General features: G+C 42.7%; 1 protein-coding gene across 1 annotated transcript in view; it reads right to left on the bottom strand.

The window, feature by feature from the left end:
- The window catches only part of LOC106600218 (protein-glutamine gamma-glutamyltransferase K), a 47138-nt gene extending 26227 nt beyond the window's left edge, over nt 1-20911 (bottom strand). Inside the window, exons 1-3 of the mRNA XM_014191538.3 lie at nt 20679-20911; nt 13200-13480; nt 12845-13036 (exon numbers count right to left, since the gene is read on the bottom strand). Of these exons, the coding sequence (XP_014047013.1) occupies nt 12845-13036; nt 13200-13467 (460 nt within the window). The 5' untranslated portion in view covers nt 13468-13480; nt 20679-20911. The remainder of the gene's footprint in view (nt 1-12844; nt 13037-13199; nt 13481-20678) is intronic.
- Between the last annotated feature and the right edge of the window lie 2230 nt (nt 20912-23141).

Here is a 23141-nt window from a genome sequence, read left to right as displayed (position 1 = left end):
GGATTTAGCTTCACACCAATCACATCACATCAAAAGCCATACGTCATTGACATATTTTTAATTTTTTATTATTGCAACTCGCTGTGTTGTTGTCCTTTGATGGCTAGCTAGCTAAAATTGGCCCTTTCCTAAATTAGCCATGGATGGAGATAGAGATTTGGACTTGTGGTTTTACTTAATTCTCCGTTCTGGCCAATGATTATGATTGCAATTCTGATCCAACCATAAATTCATACATTGTGCCTCTGGCTTGAGAGGATGGAAGTTCAATATGTAGCTATATGTAGTAGGCTAATGCTTATATTTGGATGTAGTCTATCACAGTGCCATCCATTTTGTCACCAAAGCCCCATATACTATCCACCACTGCGACCTGTATGCTCTCGTTGGCTGGCCCTCACTACATATTCGTCGCCAAACCCACTGGTTCCAGGTCATCTATAAGTCCTTGCTAGGTAAAGCCCCGCCTTATCTCAGCTCACTGGTCACCATAGCAACACCCACCCGTAGCACGCGCTCCAGCAGGTAAATTTCACTGGTCATCCCCAAACCCAACCCAACTTACATTGGTCGCCTTTCCTTCCAGTTCTCTATTGCCAATGACTGGAACTAATTTCAAAAATCCCTGAAGCTGGAGTCTTATATCTCCCTCTCTAACTTTAAGCATCAGCTGTCAGAGCAGCTAACCGATCACTGTACCTGTACACAGCCAATCTGCAAATAGCCCACCCAACTACCTCATCCCCATATTGTTACTTGTCCTCTTGCTATTTCGCACCCCAGTATCTCTACATGCACATCATCATCTGCACATCTATCACTCTAGTAATTTTAATTATTTTGCCTCTATGGCCTATTTATTGCCTTACCTCCCTACTCTTCTACATTTTCACACACTGTACATATATTTTTCTATTGTGATATTGACTGTACGTTTGTTTATGTGTGCACTGCTTTGCTTTATCTTTGCCAGGTCGCAGTTGTAAATTAGAACTTGTTCTCAACTGGTTAAATAAAGGTGAAATAAATAAATAACAAATATTTATTTTTGCAATATTCAATTGGTAATTGGACTCGGGAGAGGCAAAGGTCAAGAGTTGTGTGTCCTCTGAAACACAACCCAGCCAAGCTGCACTGCTTCTTGACACAATGCTCATTTAACCAGGAAGCCAGCCACATCAATGTGTCGGAGAAAACACCGTACACCTGGCGACCATGTACGCATTGCGCCCGGCCCACCACAGGAGTGGCTAGAGCATGATGAGACAAGGACAACCCAGCCAGCCAAACCCTCCTCTAACCCGGACGATGCTGGCCAATTGTGTGCTGCCTCACAGCCAGCTGCAACACAGCCTGGGATCAAACCAGCATCTGAAGAGACACAGCTAGCACTGTCTTAGACCGCTGCGCCCTCAGGAGGCCATAGTAGGCTAATGTTAACTAGCTGGCCCATCATTGCCCATGAAAGGAAGTTAGGCTAGCGAGCAAACATTAACTTGATTGACCATGCTGTAGGTCATGTAACTGTTTGATTAAATGCAATATGTTTTGTAGACTCCAGCGAACAGATGTTGCTCTCCGGTTTTGTGATGAAAAAGGTGTCGTTGAATTTATTCTGCCGCTATGTCTTCTTATTGTCTCGGCCTTAGGCTTATATATCACGGTGGCAAGGCATATGAACTAACAGGTTATAGAGTGGCGCAGTGGTCTAAGACACTGCATCTCAATACAGGAGGTGTCACTGCAGTACCTGGTACGAATCCAGGCTGCATCACATCCGGCTGTGATTGGGAGTCCCGTAGGGCTGCACACAATTGGCCGAGTGTAGTCCGGGTTTGGCCGTTATTGTAAATAAGAATGTCTTCTTGACTAGTTAAATAAAGAATAGGTTAAAAAAATAGAGCAAACAATGCAATTATCACAACACATAGGTTGTAATATATATATTTTTTCCTGGCTTTTCTTCCTCAGTGATTTTACCCACTCACAGCTACTGGTAACATTAAAGATCCACCACCATATTTTACAGTAGGTATGGGGTTATTTTCTTCTTATGCATCCTGATTTCAACGTTAAACCCACCACTGGTGTGCGTGGCCAAAGAGCTCTATTTTCATGTAATCTGACCATAGCACTGGTTTCCACCCAAGTGCCAATGCTGTATAGCAAACTCCAGGTGTTTACATTTGTTGGATGACATGAAAATAGAGCTCTTTGGCCATGCACAGCAGTGGTGGGTTTGACGTTGAAATGAGAATGCATAAGAGTCTTTCTATAAATAAAGGGACCAATATGTGACATCAGAGTCAACATTTCAAAATGGTTTGATATACATTTAAATATGATTTTCTTGTAGCTTCACATGTGTAGTTACAGGAATAAGAGTCTAGATATAGGCACAATGAGACCATACTGTAACTCCTAGCAACAACAAATCATCTACATGTCATTCAAAATGTCACATGAAACATATTCTTTGTCATGCCTCGTAGCCAGGGCTGTTTGTGCTTTAGTCAACTTCTCTATCAATTATAGACATGCCTAAACCTATTTAAATATATATATATATATATATATATATATATATATATATATATATATGGGTTCTGTCAACAAAATCATTGACAATAATAACAAATAATGAAATCATTATAATCAGTAAACTCTTCAAGCAGTGTTTGTGTGTGAAAACTAGACATCATGTTCTTGCTTCCTCTGTCCTTGTTTCCTCCACTCCTTTCCTTGAAAGTGCATTGGAGCCCAATGTGCTTTGAGAGGGAGTTGAGCAATGGAGGAAACAAGGGGAGAATCTCAATTGCATTTCATTCATTCCTCTCACCTTTTCCCTTCCCTTGTGTACTTTAATGCACAACACATAAGCTGTATGTGACCAAGCGAAAAAAACTTCCCAAGCCAAACCATATCATAACAATCATGAGATACAGTATACAGTCAGTAAGCAGTTTAGCAGTTACACCGGCAGGCACTGGTGGCAGTACATTTATAAAACCAATAGCTTACCTTGACTTAGAAGAGTTCCAGTGTTGTGTTGGATAGTCATAGCCAGCTAGCTAACATAGCATCCCTCTGCTTGAGCCAGGTGTTCGAGTAGGCTAAACTAGCTAGCTGCATATGCTAGCTAAGTATGTACAAAAAAAGCATCTCTCTTTCGCTCTCTTGCTTCTCCTTAATTTTTAAAGAAATGTATTTGTTCAAAACTGTTCAACTATTGTCTTCCTCTCTTTGAGTCAGCGACTCACCACATTTCATTCATTGCGGTGCTAGCTAGCTGTAGATTATGCTTTCAGTACTAGATTCATTCTCTGATCCTTTGACTGTGTGGACAGCATGTCAGTTCATGCTGCAAGAGCTCTGATAGGTTGGAGGACATCCTCCGGAAGTTATAATAATTACTGTCTATGGAAGGGGGTGAGAACCATGAGCCTCCCAGGTTTTGTATTGAAGTCAACAGACCCAGAGGAGGACGAAAGCTAGCTGTCCTTCGGCTACACCATGGTGCTATCCTACAGAGTGCTGTTGAGGCCACTGTAGACCTTCATTGCAAAACAGTGTGTTTTAATAAATTATTTGTTGACGTGAATATATTTAGTATAGTTTATAAATGTTTCACAATTTTTATTTTTATGAAATTCACTGGAGGAAGATGGTCCTCCCCTTCCTCATCTGAGGAGCCTCCAATGGCCTATACATGGTATGGGAATACTTGTCTAGAACACATCCATCCGTTCACATCGTAATGACAAAGTTTATATTTTGCTTAGATGTGCTCCATCTAAAGTGTACCAAATTATTCAACTCAGTTTCTCTTTCAAGTACCATCTCGCAATGCGCCTGCCCTGTGTGTCTGTGGGAAATGTGGGAAAGGGCCATTGTCGCCATAGCCACATCAAAGATTTTTTTTATATCTAAACCAAGATAGACCACAGCCTGGGCAGAACAAGCAAGGAAGTGGGCAGAACAAGCAAGGAGGTGGGCAGAGCCAAGCACGAGCTAGCGAGATCCTGTTGGTGCGTTCTAGCATCATCTGCATATTTCTTCTAGGGAACGCCTACTTTGTGAAGTGCGTGTGTACCATAACTCAATTCGCCTTTGCACTCATTATAAACAATGCAATTTTTTACAAAGGATAAAGTCTACAACATTTAGTCCACTCTTTTCATAACAGATTGTAGTTGTGGGAACAGAAAACTGTATTGAGATCAAACATTTCAAATGTGTAGAAAATCGGCCAAATCCATGTAATTTCATCTTCTCGCACTGCCGGACAGTGGGCTTCCACTGAGTGGAAACGCTAAGCGGATGCTTCACATTGATACACCCAGTAAAATATCTGTCTCATTGATCTATCTGTGGCCACGTATTCTGCACTCGCCCTGGGAAGAGATGAACTGCAAGTTGAACTTGTTAGAAAGACTCGTAAATTGATAGTACAGTTTGTTTAGGTGATTTTACAGCTACCCATCTACTTCACATGCTGATATTGACTTTGGTATTATTGTATGTAGTTACATTTGTCAGCTAGCTAGCTACCTAGCTAGTTAGCCAGCCAGCCCAGTGAGAGAGCATTGCATTATGGTTTTAGTAGTCGACTTGAGCTGCAACAGATTTCCACAACGATTTTCACGTTGCTACCTATGTCAAATTTTATGTTCCTTTTGATGGCACAGAAGGCCCTTCTTGCCTTGTCTCTCAGATCGTTCACATCTTTGTGGAAGTTACCTGTGGCGCTGATGTTTAGGCTGAGGTATGCATAGGTTTTGTATACTTTAGGGCAACGGTGTCTAGATGTAATTTGTATTCGTGGTCCTGGGAACTGGACCTTTTTTGGAACACCATTATTTTTGTGTACTGAGATTTACTGTCAGGGCCCAGGTCTGACAGAATCTGTGCAGAAGATCTAGGTGCTGCTGTAGGCCCTCCTTGGCTGGGGACTGAAGCACCAGACCATCAGCAAACAGTAGACATTTGACTTCAGGTTCTAGTAGGGTGAGGCTGGGTGCTGCAGACTGTTCTACTGCCCTTGCCAATTGTGTATGTATATATATATATATATATATATATATATATATATATATATATATATATATATATATATGTATGTATGTATGTATGTATGTATGTATGTATGTATATGTATGTATGTATATATATACATACATACATACATACATACATACATATATATATATATATATATATATATATATATATACACACATATACACACAATTGGCAAGGGCAGTAGAACAGTCTGCAGCACCCAGCCTCACCCTACTAGAACCTGAAGTCAAATGTCTACTGTTTGCTGATGGTCTGGTGCTTCAGTCCCCAGTTATAAATACCCTGCTCAAAAAAATAAAGAGAACACTAAAATAACACATCCTAGATCTGAATGAATGAAATAATCAATGGAAATCCAATTTATCAACCCATGGAGGTCTGGATTTGGAGTCACACTCAAAATGAAAGTGGAAAACCACACTACAGGCTGATCCAACTTTGATGTAATGTCCTTAAAACAAGTCAAAATGAGGCTCAGTAGTGTGTGTGGCCTCCACGTGCCTGCATGACCTCCCTACAACGCCTGGGCATGCTCCTGATGAGGTGGCGGATGGTCTCCTGAGGGATCTCGTCCCAGACCTGGACTAAAGCATCCGCCAACTCCTGGACAGTCTGTGGTGCAACGTGACGTTGGTGGATGGAGCGAGACATGATGTCCTAGATGTGCTCAATTGGATTCAGGTCTGGGGAACGGGCGGGCCAGTCCATAGCATCAATGCCTTCCTCTTGCAGGAACTGCTGACACACTCCAGCCACATGAGGTCTAGCATTGTCTTGCATTAGGAGGAACCCAGGGCCAACCGCACCAGCATATGGTCTCACAAGGGGTCTGAGGATCTCATCTCGGTACCTAATGGCAGTCAGGCTACCTCTGGCGAGCACATGGAGGGCTGTGCGGTCCCCCAAAGAAATGAACCTGCTTTCATCTGTGAAGAGCACAGGGCGCCAGTGGCGAATTTGCCAATCTTGGTGTTCTCTGGCAAATGCCAAACGTCCTGCACGGTGTTGGGCTGTAATCACAACCCCCACCTGTGGATGTCAGGCCCTCATACCACCCTCATGGAGTCTGTTTCTGACCGTTTGAGCAGACACATGCACATTTGTGGCCTGCTGGAGGTCATTTTGCAGGGCTCTGGCACTGCTCCTCCTGCTCCTCCTTGCATAAAGGCGGAGGTAGCGGTCCTGCTGCTGGGTTGTTGCCCTCCTACGGCCTCCTCCACGTCTCCTGATGTACTGGCCTGTCTCCTGGTAGCGCCTCCATGCTCTGGACACTATGCTGACAGACACAGCAAACCTTCTTGCCACAGCTCGCATTGATGTGCCATCCTGGATGAGCTGCACTACCTGAGCCACTTGTGTGGGTTGTAAACTCCGTCTCATGCTACCACTAGAGTGAAAGCACCGCCAGCATTCACAAGTGACCAAAACATCAGCCAGGAAGCATAGGAACTGAGAAGTGGTCTGTGGTCCCCACCTGCAGAACCACTCCTTTATTGGGGGTGTCTTGCTAATTGCCTATAATTTCCACCTGTTGTCTATTCCATTTGCACAACAGCATGTGAAATTTATTGTCAATCAGTGTTGCTTCCTAAGTGGACAGTTTGATTTCACAGAAGTGTGATTGACTTGGAGTTACATTGTGTTGTTTAAGTGTTCCCTTTATTTTTTTGAGCAGTATATATATATATATATATATAGTATGGGGATTACATTGGGGGGATACAGGTAGCACAAGAGGTCATTTTTTTATGTTGAGATAATTTCCTTATTAATTCCTATAATTGGCACTGTTCATTTGGGCTGGCAGGTAGCCTAGTGGTTAGAGCGTTGGACCAGTAACTGCAAGGTTGCTAGATCAAATCCCTGAGCTGACAAGATAAAAATGTGTTGTTCTGCCCGTGAACAAGGCAGTTAACCCGCTGTCATTGTAAATAAGAATTTGTTCTTAACTGACTTGCCTGTTTAAGTAAATCCTGTTTTGACTAATTTAATAGAGTGGGTTAGGTCTGCTATATACCAAATTATCATACCCCCTGAGTCTCTTCCCTGTTCCACACATGGTAGTTTGGTGGATGGGACTACCAGCTCTCTTTAACCTAGAGGGAAACCAGTGGTTCCATCTCCTTTATACCATGTTTATTGTAGGATGACAATGTCTTTATTTTCAATTTCTTTGATGAAGTCTGGGTTCCTGCTCTTTAGGCCAAAAGATGACCTCAGACCTTGTATATTCCAGGATGAGATTGTAAAAGATTTGTGTTCCATAGTGTCCAGTGTTGATTTTGTGTGGTTTAGGTCCAAACCATTACAGTAGGTGTGAGCAGAGCATGTTGAGCATGTGATACATACCTCTTAGGTCGCAGGATGGGGCTTTGGCAGGTGTAATAGTGGGGGTTGGGCCTGTTGCTCTGCTCATGGCCTGGACATATGTCCTGCTGTCATGTTGAGGTCCTTGCTGCAGGGGCGGGGGGCATGGGTTGGGCAGAAGGAGCATAGGTCTGATATGGGGGGGGGGGGGGGGGGGGGCTATATAGAGTGTGGCCAGGGTTTGCTTGGGGTGGTCTTAGCTGGTTGGGGTATGGCTGTTGATGCAGTGGTCTGGGTGTAGGTCCTCTTGACGTGGGTTCTCTCAGTGCAGGTCATTTAGGAGGGGGTCTTGCAAGTCTGCGAGGGTGTCTCGCTGGTCTGGGCGGGGTGTCCATTGCTCTGTTGTTCCTGTGTGAGGTGCTGCGGCTATGGTTGAGGGTCCTGGCAAAAGTTGGGATTGCTGCCTTGTAGAGGCGAACCTGGTCGTAAAGGCTGTTCAAGTCCAGGGTGGAGTGGTGGGCCAGGAAGACATTAGGTTTTGAGGCACAGTCTTGCTGGACTATTTTGTGGGTTTGTTCTGTCTGTATTGTGTGGACTAGCTCTCTCAGCTATTTGAGCAGCTAACCAATCGCTGCAGCTGTACATAGCCCATCTGTAAATAGCCCATCCAATCTACCTACCTCATCCCCATATTGTTTTTTTATTTACTTTTCTGCTCTTTTGCACATTTGCTAAATTGTAATTACTTCGCTACTATGGCCTATTTATTGCCTTACCTTCTCATGCCATGCTTATTTATTTATTTTATATTGTGTTATTGACTGTATGCTTGTTTATTCCATGTGTAACTCTGTGTTGTTGTTTGTGTCGCACTGCTTTGCTTTATCTTGGCCAGGTCGCAGTTGTAAATGAGAACTTGTTCTCAACTAGCCTACCTGGTTAAATAAAGGTGAAATAAATAAAAAAAATATATATATTTTTAATTTGCGCAGCCATGTCCTGCACCATTACTGTCCCAGACTTGTAGACATTGATAGATGCAGGCAGTTTATTTGAAAAGGTCAAAGGTAAAATTGAGCCCCCTATAAATTTACCTGACACCCCTGTGCACTCCTCCACCATGTTTTCCTTTTCATCCTTCTCTGTTTCGGAAGTGTGTAAAGCCCTGAAAGAAATTGATATAAAAAAATCCCCTGGACCTGATGAACTAGACCCCCGCCTCCTACACCTAGTCGCTGACATCATTGCTCCCCCCTTAACATGTATTTTTAACCTTACGCTTGATGTTAAGGAAATCCCCAAGTTATGGAAATCTGCTTTTGTACTGCCTCTCCTGAAAGGTGGAGATCCCTCGCTACTTGACAACTATCGACCCATTTCAAAATTGTCTGTACTATCAAAGGTACTGGAGTACTTAGTTAGTAGGCAGCTAAAGACCTACTTCCAAGAAAACAATATTTTAAATGGAATGCAATCAGGTTTTAGGTCTGGCCACAGCACTGTTTCAGCAACATTGAAGGTTTTAAATTACATCCACTGTGCTCTTGATAAGAAGTTACATTGTGTGTCTGTTTTTATTGATTTGTCGAAGGCTTTTGACACCGTGGACCATGCTGTGTTAGTGCAAAGGTTAAAATGTTGTGGAATTACTGGTCATGGTCTAAATTAGTTTATAAATTACCTATCAAATCGTACACAATGTGTAATGGCGGATGGTTCCAAATCTGAGTTCATAGAGGTGTGCTCAGGTGTTCCGCAAGGTTCTATTTTGGGCCCACTGTTGTTCATTTTGTATATCAACAACATTGGGGATCTTATTGAAACAGAGGATGTTCATTTTTATGCAGATGATACTGTTCTTTATTCAAGTGGTAGTAGTTTATCTTTAGCTTTTGAAAATGCCCAAAGAGCATTTAACATCATACAACAGAATCTGTACGATTTAAAGCTGATTCTAAATTTGAGTAAATCAAAATGCATGGTATTTTCAAATGCCAGGCATGTTACAAATCATGTCATTGCTACATTGGCTGGACATAATATAGAGCAAGTTAAAGTATACAAATATTTGGGTGTGTGGGTTGATGATAAGCTGAGCTTCACTGTGCAAGTAGACAACTTGATAAGGAAGCTGAATTCCTTATCAAGCTGAAAATTCCTTACCAAGCTGAAAATAGGATTTTATTACCGGCATAAGGCTTGCTATTCTTTTGAGGCCAGGAAGGAGCTGGTACGATGTACATTACTGTCGGTTTTAGATTTGAGTGATGTTATATATATGCAGGCACAGCCACTACCCTGAGAGCACTTGATTCAGTGTATCATGCAGCTCTCAGGTTCATTACAAATCAGAAACGTCTAACACATCATTGTGATCTCTACAGCGCTGTTGGCTGGTCGTCATTGACCTTCCGTAGGCTTAAACACTGGTATACACTGATTTATAAGGCCATATTGGGTAAAATGCCATTTTATCTCTGTTCTTTTTTAGTTTGGTCAGTAAATAAGTATCAATTACGGTCCCATTCTGATTTGCTTCTAACAGTACCAAAAATTAGAACAGGTCATGGTAGGAATAGTTTTAGTTACTCAGCTCCGTGGTCCTGGAATTCTCTCTTGAACATTTTAAAATGTGATGATCTAGTTTCGTTGGCGGAGTTTAAACACTTGATCGATGTATATATTATAGAAGAGTGTAATTGTTTAGGCCAGCTGTTTTTAGTCAAGATGTTTGTGTTTTTAAATGTAATATGTTTTTGTTGTACTGTATGTGTGTTTACAGTTTTTGTCTTCTCCAGACCATTTCCGGAGACCTTCTCCCCTACCTCACCTCGCTCATCAACTCATCCTTGACCGCTGGCTACGTCCCTTCCGTCTTCAAGAGAGCGAGAGTTGCACCCCTTCTGAAAAAACCTACACTCGATCCCTCCGATGTCAACAACTACAGACCAGTATCCCTTCTTTCTTTTCTCTCCAAAACTCTTGAACGTGCCGTCCTTGGCCAGCTCTCCTGCTATCTCTCTCAGAATGACCTTCTTGATCCTAATCAGTCAGGTTTCAAGACTGGGCATTCAACTGAGACTGCTCTTCTCTGTGTCACGGAGGCTCTCCGCACTGCTAAAGCTAACTCTCTCTCCTCTGCTCTCATCCTTCTAGACCTATCTGCTGCCTTTGATACTGTGAACCATCAGATCCTCCTCTCCACCCTCTCCGAGTTGGGCATCTCCAGAGCGGCCCACCCTTGGATTGCGTCCTACCTGGCAGGTCGCTCCTACCAGGTGGCGTGGCGAGAATCTGTCTCCGCACCATGCGCTCTCACCACTGGTGTCCCCCAGGGCTCTGTTCTAGGCCCTCTCCTATTCTCGCTATACACCAAGTCACTTGGCTCTGTCATATCCTCACATGGTCTCTCCTATCATTGCTATGCAGACGACACACAATTAATCTTCTCCTTTCCCCCTTCTGATAACCAGGCGGTGAATCGCATCTCTGCATGTCTGTCAGACATATCAGTGTGGATGACGGATCACCACCTCAAGCTGAACCTCGGCAAGACGGAGCTGCTCTTCCTCCTGGGGAAGGACTGCCCGTTCCATGATCTCGCCATCACGGTTGACAACTCCCTTGTGTCCTCCTCCCAGAGTGCTAAGAACCTTGGCGTGATCCTGGACAACACCCTGTCGTTCTCCACTAACATCAAGGCGGTGACCCAATCCTGTAGGTTCATGCTCTACAACATTCGCAGAGTACGACCCTGCCTCACACAGGAAGCGGCGCAGGTCCTAATCCAGGCACTTGTCATCTCCTGTCTGGATTACTGCAACTTGCTGTTGGCTGGGCTCCCTGCCTGTGCCATTAAACCCCTACAACTCATCCAGAACGCCGCAGCCCGTCTGGTGTTCAACCTTCCCAAGTTCTCTCACGTCACCCCGCTCCTCCGCTCTCTCCACTGGCTTCCAGTTGATGCTCGCATCCGCTACAAGACCATGGTGATTGCCTACGGAGCTGTGAAGGGAACGGCACCTCCATACCTTCAGGCTCTGATCAGGCCCTACACCCAAACAAGGGCACTGCGTTCATCCACCTCTGGCCTGCTGGCCCCCCTACCTCTGAGGAAGCACAGTTCCCGCTCAGCCCAGTCAAAACTGTTCGCTGCCCTGGCACCCCAATGGTGGAACAAGCTCCCTCACGACGCCAGGACAGCGGAGTCAATCACCACCTTCCGGAGACACCTGAAACCCCACCTCTTTAAGGAATACTTAGGATAGGATAAAGTAATCCTTCTAACCCCCCCCCCTTAAAAGATTTAGATGCACTATTGTAAAGTGGTTGTTCCACTGGATATCATAAGGTGAATGCACCAATTTGTAAGTCGCTGTAAATGTACAGTTTTGTTTAATGTTGTGTGAGTGTATGAAATTTGGTTTGTCTGAAACGTTGTTCCCCTTGCTGCTATTGGATCAGGTCTCTCTTGGAAAAGAGATATTTATCTCAATGAGAATAAACCTGTATAAATAAAGGTAAAAAAAATAAGAATTCAAAAAAAATAAGAAATTGACAGAGGTTGTTTGAATTTCCTCAATGTCTCGTATTCTAAGTTTCCACCCTGGGCCAATACCCTCTCTAATGACATAGAGGTAGTGTGCTCTTATAGCACTGTGCCATGCCAGGGGATGGTCTGTGTGGAAAATGAAGTTGCTTACATAGTTGCTCTTCGTAGCAGTCAGCAAATAGTGTCTCTGGATTGTAATTGAAGAGCTTTTTTTGTACTTATTCTATCCACGTATTGTTATTTTTAATATCCATGGGGTACTCTTTATAGTCCTTGGTAGTAATAGTCCATTCAGGTAATTTTGTCCAAAATCAAGGTTTTAGGTATGGAATTGTGATTTGGATTAAAGGTTTTGATGTTGAGGTTAGTATCCTGCATAAGTCCTAGTGAAAAAAATATATAGTTTATCTATATTTATCCAACTCTAATTCTATATTTTTGCAGAAGAACTCAGGAGCCCAGGAGCCCATGCTCTCCAGTGTCTCTGTTAGTGTCCTCTTGCCTGGACCTCATTACTACGGAGGTTTAGAGTGTGAAGACCACAGTCACAGCCTCTCACTAATCAAACACAGCACTGAACACATTTCCATCAACTGTGTGTCTTGGGTGAGGGGTTGTGCATGTTGGGTTGGGGCTTTTGTGTATGTGCATGTGTGCGTGCCTGTGTGTGGGTGCGTGTTTGTGCGAGTGTGTGTAAGCAATGTGAATAATGTGAACAATTCTCATGTGTCACAGCTGCTTCAGCCTGTGTTCCCTCCCTGTTTCGGGGAGCCTGGGAAACTGCTGGACACATATGTCCTACTACTCCACACTGTATGATATAATGTTGTATGCAAAGAGCATACTGTACCAAGGAATATAACACAATAGCCTTTTTGTGACAGACATCAAGGTCAGACTTACCTGTCTTGAGGTCCAGGTGGAGTTTGTCTGTGTTGGAGTTGAAAGGTCGCGACAGGTCCAGTTCTATCTGGAAGGTCTGGCCACGTCGGATGATGAGCTCGTTGCCATGGTAACGGTCGGTGTGATGCTCCATGCGGTTCTGACCCGTTTTAGAGCTCAGTAGATCCACCGAGTACACTGACAACATCAACTCTGAGAGAGAGAGAGAGAGAGAGAGAGAGAGAGAGAGAGCGAGAAAGAGAAAGAGAAATTGAAAAAGTTAATGCAATGGTCATTGCTTAAAGGTAGGGCCAGTATTTTTTCCCATCTACATGGGCTTACCATTATGAACTAATTAACTTCACTGCGACTATACCTTCCAGCTTGTTGTCTCCAGCATGGGGCTGAGGGGGCTCAGGAAGCGGGTCCGGTTTCACCACTTCGTCCGTGACAACTGTATCTGGGACGTCATACAAGCTGCTATGGCGTGGCGAGCAGCAGAATATCTTCTGAAAACACTGGAGACAGCCCACCTGCTCCTTAGACTCTGCCTCCTCCTGGTTGATTGCCTCCACTATGGTCAGGGCATTGCCATGGAAACGGCCCACATCAGAACCGCTCGCTGTCAATCGTTCTCCTGGCATTGTGAAAGGGGTGCTACAAAAGATAAAGTTAGAGATGAGATAGTAAGATTGAGATTGTAAGAAACTGTAAGATTGGTCATGCAGACAGTCAGAGATAAATAATAATGATGCATAATGAGGAGTGCCCAATTGACTGAGATTAATCTATGAAATAACATCAAATGAAGATGCAAAAGCATGTCAACAATTCAATGTGAGAGAGGTTAAGTGCACACATGTCAGTCGGACAACACAGCGCACAATTGTCTACTGAGAAAGACTGTTAACATTACTACTCCTATAGTTCAGCCTGTATTTCCCCAATGTAAACCTCTCTTCTGCATGTTCTCGCTGCTTACATTTCTTCTCCACCTCTTTTCCTCCCTCCATTCCTGAAGCCAGCTTGTTTTCTTTTTAAACTTTTCCTACAATTACCCCATTCTTGACTCACACTCTTTACAACAGCCTGCTGTTCCCAAAGCATGCTGTTCCCAAATTCCCCAAACACCCCAACATTCCTCTTGACTGATACCTGACCTTATAGCCCCACCCAGCCACAGATGTGTGTGTAATCTCTATACATGATGGGGACCATTTATCATATTGTCATGACAATGCAAAATGCTTAATTATTCAGTTAGTCTAGTTCATCTGTTTATACCACCATTCATCAAACTGCAAGGTTAAGCAAACCATGAGACTATGAAACTCTGGATCCAGGCTACCACGCTAGAGTCCAGGCTACACATCTAAACATAATGGGGGATCAAAGGTCAAATGTCAAAGGTCAGGAGAGGTAAAAACAAGCACATGAGGCATGTTTACAAGAAGACCAAGATAAGTTTCCAACCATGGTCTCCATCTGTACTGTTTCTTTCGGCTGTGTCTAAACAAAAAAGCCAGTTTGGCTCAGGCCTGGGTTCTCTCCAAGGACCCAAACAATGAAGTCCCTGTGGAGTCAGTTTGGTCTGATGAATCCCTTTTGTAATACACTCACTGCCCTAATGAGCCATAAGCCCTGCACATAGTTAGGAGAAATAAAAGCAGTTGTAAACAATTATGTTTACTTTTATAATTTGCATTGGCAAGACAGAACAGCTGCCTCTGGTAAGACACGGGGTGGCGGTCTGTGTCTATTTGTCAATAACAGCTGGTGCGCAAAATCAAATATTAGTCTTGAGGTTTTGCTCGCCTGAGGTAGAGTATCTCATGATAACCTGTAGACCACACTATTTACCAAGAGAGTTTTCTTCTAAGACCACATTCAACGAGCTGCATAAAGCCATAAGCAAACAAGAAAATGCTCATCCAGAGGCGGTGCTCCTAGTGGCCGGGGACTTTAATGCAGGGAAACTTAAATCCATTTTACCTCATTTCCACCAGCGTGTCACATGTGCAACCAGAGGGGGAAAAAAACTCTAGACCACCTTTACCCCACATACAGACACGCATACAAAGCTCTCCCTCGCCCTCCATTTGGCAAATCTGACCATAATTATATCCTCCTGATTCCTGCTTACAAGCAAAAACTAAAGCAGGAAGTACCAGTGACTCACTCAGTACAGAAGTGGTCAGATGATGCAGATGCTAAGCTACAGGGCTGTTTGGCTAGCACAGACTGGAATATGTTCTGGGACTCATCCGATCCCATTGAGGAGTATACCACATCAGTCACCGGCTTCATCAATAAGTGCATCGAGGACGTTGTCCCCCACAGTGACCGTACATACATACCCAAACCAGATGCCATGTGTGGGAGCCGTTTTGGCCTGTTTATGTGATGTGTATATGTTGTCTATCAAGTGTTATTTTAACTTGTTTTGTACACTAGCGGGCACTATATGTTGGGGTCATGGGTCACTGATCACATGTGTATATAGGTAACCAGGAAGGGATAGAACAGGTGAGAGGAGAGGGCATACAGTTCTTACCATATCACAGATATAGCTTATAGAATGCATCTCTCTCTACCTTTTTGTATACGAATATGTGTTTTGGAGCTATCCATATTTTATATGTGCAATAAATGGGAACTTCACACCAAAAGAGTAACGTTTGGAAAGGTGTTATGGACAGCTCTCTCCGGTGCCAGTGGCTTTTCATAGGGAATTGCCACCACAATGGATTACAGGCAACATCCACACTGAGCTAAAGGCTAGAGCTGCTGCTTTCAAGGAGCGGGACTCTAACCCGGATGCTTATAAGAAATCCCGCTATGCCCTCAGACGAACCATCAAACCAAATACTGGACTAAGATTGTATCCCACTGCACCGGCTCTGACGCTCGTCAGATGTTGCAGAGCTCGCAAACTATTACGCACTACAAAGGGAAGCCCAGCCGCGAGATGCCCAGTGAAGCAAGCCTACCAGACGAGCTAAATGACTTCTATGCACAAACCTTTTGATAATAACAAATGGTAAGATAGTTCTGTGACAGCTCAGAGGGAGGAAAGAAAACAGCTGGGTGAAGAAGAGGGGTGTGTTGTACATGGTGGGTTTAGCAACTATAGCTGTGTGTGTGTGTGTGTGTGTGTGTGTGTGTGTGTGTGTGTGTGTGTGTGTGTGTGTGTGTGTGTGTGTGTGATTTAGAAACGTGTCAGTCTATATGCTGGTCCAATGATGATAAACCTGTGTCTCTCTCCCTGTTTCTCTCCTGCCCAGTAAGTTTGTTTTGGCAGCTAGCACCATGCAAGCACCGTTGGAATGCACATGGGTCACTGAGATAAGAGCCTTTAATTCAATGCAGTTTCCCAACAACAACACCCACACTTTAAATGCTATGGGTTGAAGGCTGCTTCACCAACACACATATAAAAAGTCACTCAAATTGATGCCAGATGTAGAAAACACCCACTATCAGCATTTGTTTGCAAATTAAATGGCATACAACATGCAACCTATAGTACGACTGATTAATTCGAATTCATGTTTTTGTGCGATATTCCAAATTCCTGTATCGCAAGAATCACTGTTTTGTTATTTTTCGTTTTTATGAGCGTTTATGTCCGCTTGTTCTCGTTGTGTTTTTGGTCTCGTCTCCTTCGCTCCTCTGTGCTGTGTGCACCTTTCCATTTACACCAGAGATCTGTCTCCGTCCTAACAATGGGAGTCGTTGTCCCAAAGGCAAGAAGGCAGGCGACAAGCTTAGGCCCAAAATATTCCCATTGAAACGCATTGGCCTTATTTTGGACAGATTTGAGCAAGAGTGAAACCTCTCACCTTGCCTCTTTCTATGTGGTTTACACACATACCAAGCGCTTTCCTCTCAGAATTGGCCATATGGACACCAAAACACATTGAGACATTATTTTACTGTAATAGAGGAGAAATAAACTTTTCAATCGATACCCTTTTTATGTCTCAACTACTCAGTTGCGCACAGAGCAGACACTAGTAAAACAAGAGTATCAAATGAACATCGATTCTGGAAAATGAATGCTCAGTTTGTCGTGCGCGACATTGGGGTACCATGTATCGCTAGCAGTATTTCAGCCAAAGACTGTTATACTAGCTGTCTAGTCTTTTTTTAATTGTGTTTTATAAATTTGCAATAAACATAAAACACAATTATATAAGGAATTGGCAACTTGTTCTCATTCTGAGAAATAAGGTAGGCCACTTGATTTCAAGAACTTAAAATATAAAGATTATCTTGGCTATCACTAGCGCGTGGGCTTGAGAGATTGTTGAGACCTGTGTTCATTTTCTATAGCCTAATGCCTGCTCCAAGAAGTTTGTCATTATCAGTGAATGTACATTATGCATGGTTCTAGTTAAATTTGTAACAAAAAAGGGAATTTTCATAGACAGACTTGAAAGCCAGATCAGTGATTATTGCACAAAAAAGCAGGTTAAACTATTTTGATAAACTCATTCAATTAGTAGTGGATCTTATGGTTGTGGAAGGCTTATATTTAGCCTAGGTATAACTTCACAAGCCCTGAGATCATTAGATTATTGCTGACTGTTTAATTGTGGAAGGCTTATATTTAGCCTAGGTATAACTTCACAAGCCCTGAGATCATTAGATTATTGCTGACTGTTTAATTGTGGAAGGCTTATATTTAGCCTAGGTATAACTTCACAAGCCCTAAATGCATTAGATTAGTATTTTACATTTAATTATACAATAATCGAGATATATATTGTGAATCGCCCATAACTTTGAAAAAAATTGAGTCTAGGTGATATGGTCTAAAAATCCTAAAATGTAGCTTATCCCCTCTTATTTGACAGGAAAGGTCCTTAGACCACATGACCTTTATTTAACTAGGCAAGTCAGTTAAGAACAAATTCTTATTTACAATGACGGCCTACCAAAAGGCAAAACATCACAACAAGAGCGACAACACAACACTACATAAAGAGAGACCTAAGACCACAACACAGCAAGGCAGCAACACATGACAACACAGCATGGTAGCAACACAACATCACAACAACATGGTAGCAACACAACATGGTATCAGCACAAAACATGGTACAAACATTATTGGGCACAGACAACAGCACAAAGGTCAATATGGTAGAGACAACACAAAGCAGCCACAACTGTCAGTAACAGTGTCCATGTTTGAGTCTTTGAATTAAGAGATTGAGACGAAACTGTCCAGTTTGAGTGTTTGTTGCAGCTCGTTCCAGTCGCTAGCTGCAGCGAACTGAAAAGAGGAGCAACCCATGGATGTGTGTGCTTTGGGGGTACACATGTGTGTGTCACAGGTGAAAGGGTACAACATTAAATATATAACTTGCCTATTCATTTATTTTTGGGTTCTAATTTTGATCTTGCCCTTTATTCAACTATTCAACTCACCATCAAGTCTCTGAATGGGGTTAGGTGTGTGGGAGTGAGGGTGGGGGTGTGTGCCTCTTTGGGTCTCCGGGACCAGGATTGAGAAGCACTGCCTTTGAACAATGCACACTGAAATTGTAAATCATGAAATGTCTAATAATAACTTGAAAAATGAATTATGTGGAGGCCAGGCGATCTGATGCAGCACTCCATCACTCTCCTTCTTGGTCAAATAGCCCTTACACAGCCTGGAGGTGTGTTGGGTCATTGTCCTGTTGAAAAACAAATGATAGTCCCACTAAGCGCTAACCAGATGGGATGGCGTATCGCTGCAGAATGCTGTGGTAGCCATGATCGTTAAGTGGTCTTGAATTCTACATAAATCAATCAAATTTATTTCTAAAGTCCTTTTTACGTCAGCCGATGTCACAAAGTGCTATACAGAAACCCAGCCTAAAACCCCAAACAGCAAGCAATGCAGATGTCAAAGCACGGTTGCTAGGAAAAACTCCCTAGAAAGGCAGGAACCTAGGAAGAAACATAGAGAGGAACCAGCCTCTGAGGGGTGGCCAGTCCTCTTCTGGCTGTGCCGGGTGGAGATTATAACAGTGCATGCGCAAGATGTTCAAATGTTCATAGATGACCAACGGGGTCAAATAATAATAATCACAGTGGTTGTAGAGGGTGCAACAGGTCAGCACCTCAGGATTAAATGTCAGTTGGCTTTTCATAGTTAGAGACAGAGTTAGAGTTAGAGACAGCAGGTGCGGTAGAGATAGAGAGTCAAAAACAGCAGGTCCGGGACAAGGTAGCACGTCCGGTGAACAGGTCAGGGTTCCATAGCCACAGGCAGAACAGTTGAAACTGAATCAGGCCTCCAGTGTCACCAGTAAAGCGCCATCACACCTCCTCCTCCATGCTTCACGGTGGGAACCACATATGCGGAGATCATCTGTTCACCTACTTCGCATCTCACAAAAGCACGGCGGTTGGAACCAATCATTTCAAATTTGGACTCATCAGACCAAAGGACAGATTTCCACCGGTCTAATGTCCATTGCTCATGTTTCTTGGCAAGTATCTTCTTATTATTGGTGTCCCTTAGTAGTGGTTTCTTTGCAGCAATTTGACCATGAAGGCCTGATTCACGCAGTCTCCTCTGAACAGTTGATGTTGAAATGTGTCTGTTACTTGAACTCTGTGAAGGATTTATTTGGGCTGACATTTCTGAGGTGTAGTTAACTCTAATGAGCTAATCCTCTGCAGCAGAGGTAACTCTGGGTCTTCCTTTCCTGTGGTGGTCCTCATGAGAGTCATTTTCATTGATGGTTTTTGCGACTGCACTTGAAAAACCTTTAAAGTACTTGAAATTTTCTGGTTTGACTGACCTTCATGTCTTAAGGTAATGAGACATGTTTCTCTTAGCTTATTTGAGCTTTTCTTGCCATAATATGGACTTTGTCTCTTACCAAATAGGGCTATCTTCTGTGTACCACTCCTACCTTGTCACAACACAGCTTGCCTCAAACGCATAATGAAGGAAAGAAATTATAAAAATTAACTTTTAACAAGGCACACCTGTTAATTGAAATGCATTCCAGGTGACTACCTCACGAAGCTGGTTGAGAGAAAGCCAAGAATGTGCAAAGCTGCCATCAAGGCAAAGGGTGGCTACTTTGAAGAATCTCAAATATAAAATAAATATTTTGATTTGTTTAACACTTTTTTGGTTACTACATGATTCCATATGTGTTATTTCATAGTTTTGATGTCTTCACTATTATTCTACAATGTAGAAAATAGTACAAAATAAAGAAAAACCCTTGAATGAGTGGATGTCTCCAAACTTTTGACTGGTACTGTATGTATATATATATATAAGAAAGGCAAAAAATGCCTCATATTTCCATTGGTTGTCGACGCACAACATTATGTGAGGGAACAGGAAAACTTTTCTGGAGGGAGAGAAAATGTGTTCCATGTTTTTATCAGCATGGTATCTAAAATATTTATGTGGAAAGGTGTTGGCAATTGGGAATCCCTCACTTTATGAGCAGAGCCTGGTACCACTGGAGCCAATAACACCCATCACCCTGTGTGTGTGTGTGTGTGTGTTTGTGTGAGAGAGAGAGCAATTCAGTGTTCAGTAATTCAATGGCCAAATGAAACGTAATATTGTTCACCCAGCTGAGCTAATAACTATCTACCATTTCAAAGTGCCTGGTGTTTTGATTTTTCCATTGGCTACATAAGCACTTTCCTTTGTCTGCCTCTCATGCCAAGTTGATAAGCTACATGTGGTGGATGCAGGCTTCTAGTTGCAAGCTTTCAGCCTATAGGCTACTCACTTGCGAAATTTGCGAAAGTTCTTTACTTGAGTATCGTACCACAGTGTAACTAACTGTCAAGAGTTGTAAGAATGAAATGAACAATTCCTTACTTTGTGTTGAGTGATGGCTTCTTTATTCAACGAAAAAGTTTGAGTGACTTTTGAAAGTTTGTAATATATATCCGTTCGTGTATTATCAGCTTCAAAAGTTTCAGCTCATGCCAGTTCTTCTGTCTCTAACAGACGCTTCTTGGATAAGGTTTAGCCTATGCTCCTCTTGCGAATGCAAACGGGACTTGACTTGACACACCCTCTGCCTCAGACAGTTCCACCCTGCTCCCCCCCCCATTATGACATCTAATAAACCATAGCCCCCTATAGAGGACATCCTGTGTGGAGCATCAAGGCACTGCAGCAGACAGCATACATAGCAAACCCGCAGGTTACGCAATAACAGGCGCGTTAGTTTCTAATGCAGAAAGCAGTGGAAACCAAGCAGGCACTTTTTTGGTGGCAACCCTCTTGATGGCAAAGAGAAAAATGTACATTTTAAAGTTAATTTGCAATTTTAGAAATTTTGCCATGCGGCAGAAAGAGAGAAAAAAAATTATAACAAATTTCATGCAATTCTACTAATTGTACCATGGGGTGGAGAGAAATTAAAGGGCATTTCCGCCACTTTTCAACTTCATATTCATCATCTTCAGCACCAAACCAAGGTCTACATACATGAAAACTGTAACGGCCGTCGTCAGAATGAGACCAAGGTGTAGCGGAGGATGTGTTCATCTTAAATGAATTTATTCAAGAAAGAACACGTTAGACAAAAAACAAGAAACCGACAGCCAAACAGTACTGTCAGGTGCAAACACTAAACAGAAATTATTCACCCACAAACCCCAAAGGAAAAACAGGCTGCCTATGTATGACTCTCAATCAGCAACAACGATCTACATCTGTTCCTGATTGAGAGCCATACACGGCCGAAACAAAGATAACCACCAACATAGAAAAAGAAACCTAGAACGCCCACCCATGTTACACCCTGGCCTAACAAAAAATAGAGAACAAAAAACCCTCTCTATGGCCAGGGCGTTAGAAAAACAGTGCGTTTCTCTGTCTGTGGTTAAAAAATGAAGGTCCTAAAAAAATGCTTTTCTGTGACATCACATGGTAGAATCCATTTTTTTTCTTGGCAAACATTTCAGTGGTCATACCTTCCTGTGTGCTGTCCCGTATACAAAATCAAATCAAAATCTAATTTCATTTATCACATGCGACGAGTACAACTGGTCTAGACTTTAAGTGTGAAATGCTTGCTTAAGAACCTTTCCCAACGATGCAAAGTTTAAAAAAGAATGATACAAATTTTAAAGTAACTAACACGAGGAATAAAGTACACAAGAATGGAGCTACATACAGGCAGTACCAGAACAATGTGCAGAGGTACGAGGTACTTGAGGTAGATATGTACATGAAGGCAGGGTAAAGTGACTCACATCCGGATAGATAATAATAAGAGCAAAATAAAGAACAGAGAAGCAGCAGCAAATTAAAAGTGTGTGTGTGAGTGTGCGCGTGTGTATGTACTGTTTGAATGTGTGAGAGTGACAGTGTAGTGTGTGTGTGAGTGAGTGTGTATATCAATTCTAGTGATTGTTCATTGGGTCAGTGCAAGATAGTCAGTGCAGATAGTTTGAGTACCACTAGTTGACTATTTAGCTGTCTGACTATTTAGCAGTCTTATGGCTTTGGGGTAGCAGCTGTTTCGGAGCCTGTTGGTCTGAGAGCCAATGTTCCAGTACCGTTTGCAGGACGGGACCAGAGTAACAGTCTATGGCTTGGTTGGCTGGAGTCTTTGGCAATTTTTCAGGCTTTCCTCTGACACCGCCTGATGTATAGTTTCCTGATAAACCAGGTTTCTACCTCCCCATATTGACTGATACCATTCAATCAATAATAAAAAAAGACAATACAAGAACAATTTGTGTCTATTAAAAAAAATGATGCCGAGTGCCAGGTCTCTCAATTTTAAGACAATAGTATCAAGCCTGTCTGTACGTCTGGACTTCATCACATCATCTTGCAAGTCTCCATGTGCTGGCTCCATACATTTCTGTGAAAACATACACACAGTCACTGTTCTATAGGATGGTTTTCAATAACACATCACAAAACATTTGATTTGGGTGCTGGGGGGCAAGGAGACCCTTAGCTCCATTAAAATCATTGCCATCTACAGTGCCTTCAGAAAGCATGAGTTTTTACACATTTAGTTGTGTTACAGCCTGCATTTTAAATGGGTTACATTGAGATTTTGTTTCACTGGCCTACACACAATACCCCATCATGTGAAAATGGAATTATGTTTTTAGACATTTTCACAAATTAATAAAAAATGAAAAGATGAAATGTCTTGAGTCAATACGTATTCAACCCCTTTGTTATGGCAAGCCTAAATAAGCTCAGGAGTAACATTTTTCTTAAAAACTTCTAATTTTCCTGAATTTCCGCCTGACTGACGTGCCCAAAGTAAACTGCCTGTTACTCAGGCCCAGAAGCCAGGATATGCAT

The sequence above is a fragment of the Salmo salar genome, chromosome 03 (genome assembly GCF_965601325.2).
Source record: "Salmo salar chromosome 03, fSalSal1, whole genome shotgun sequence".
Lineage (NCBI taxonomy): Eukaryota > Metazoa > Chordata > Actinopteri > Salmoniformes > Salmonidae > Salmo > Salmo salar.
Note: the sequence above shows the minus strand (reverse complement) of the source record. Positions and strands in the feature narration are given on the sequence as shown.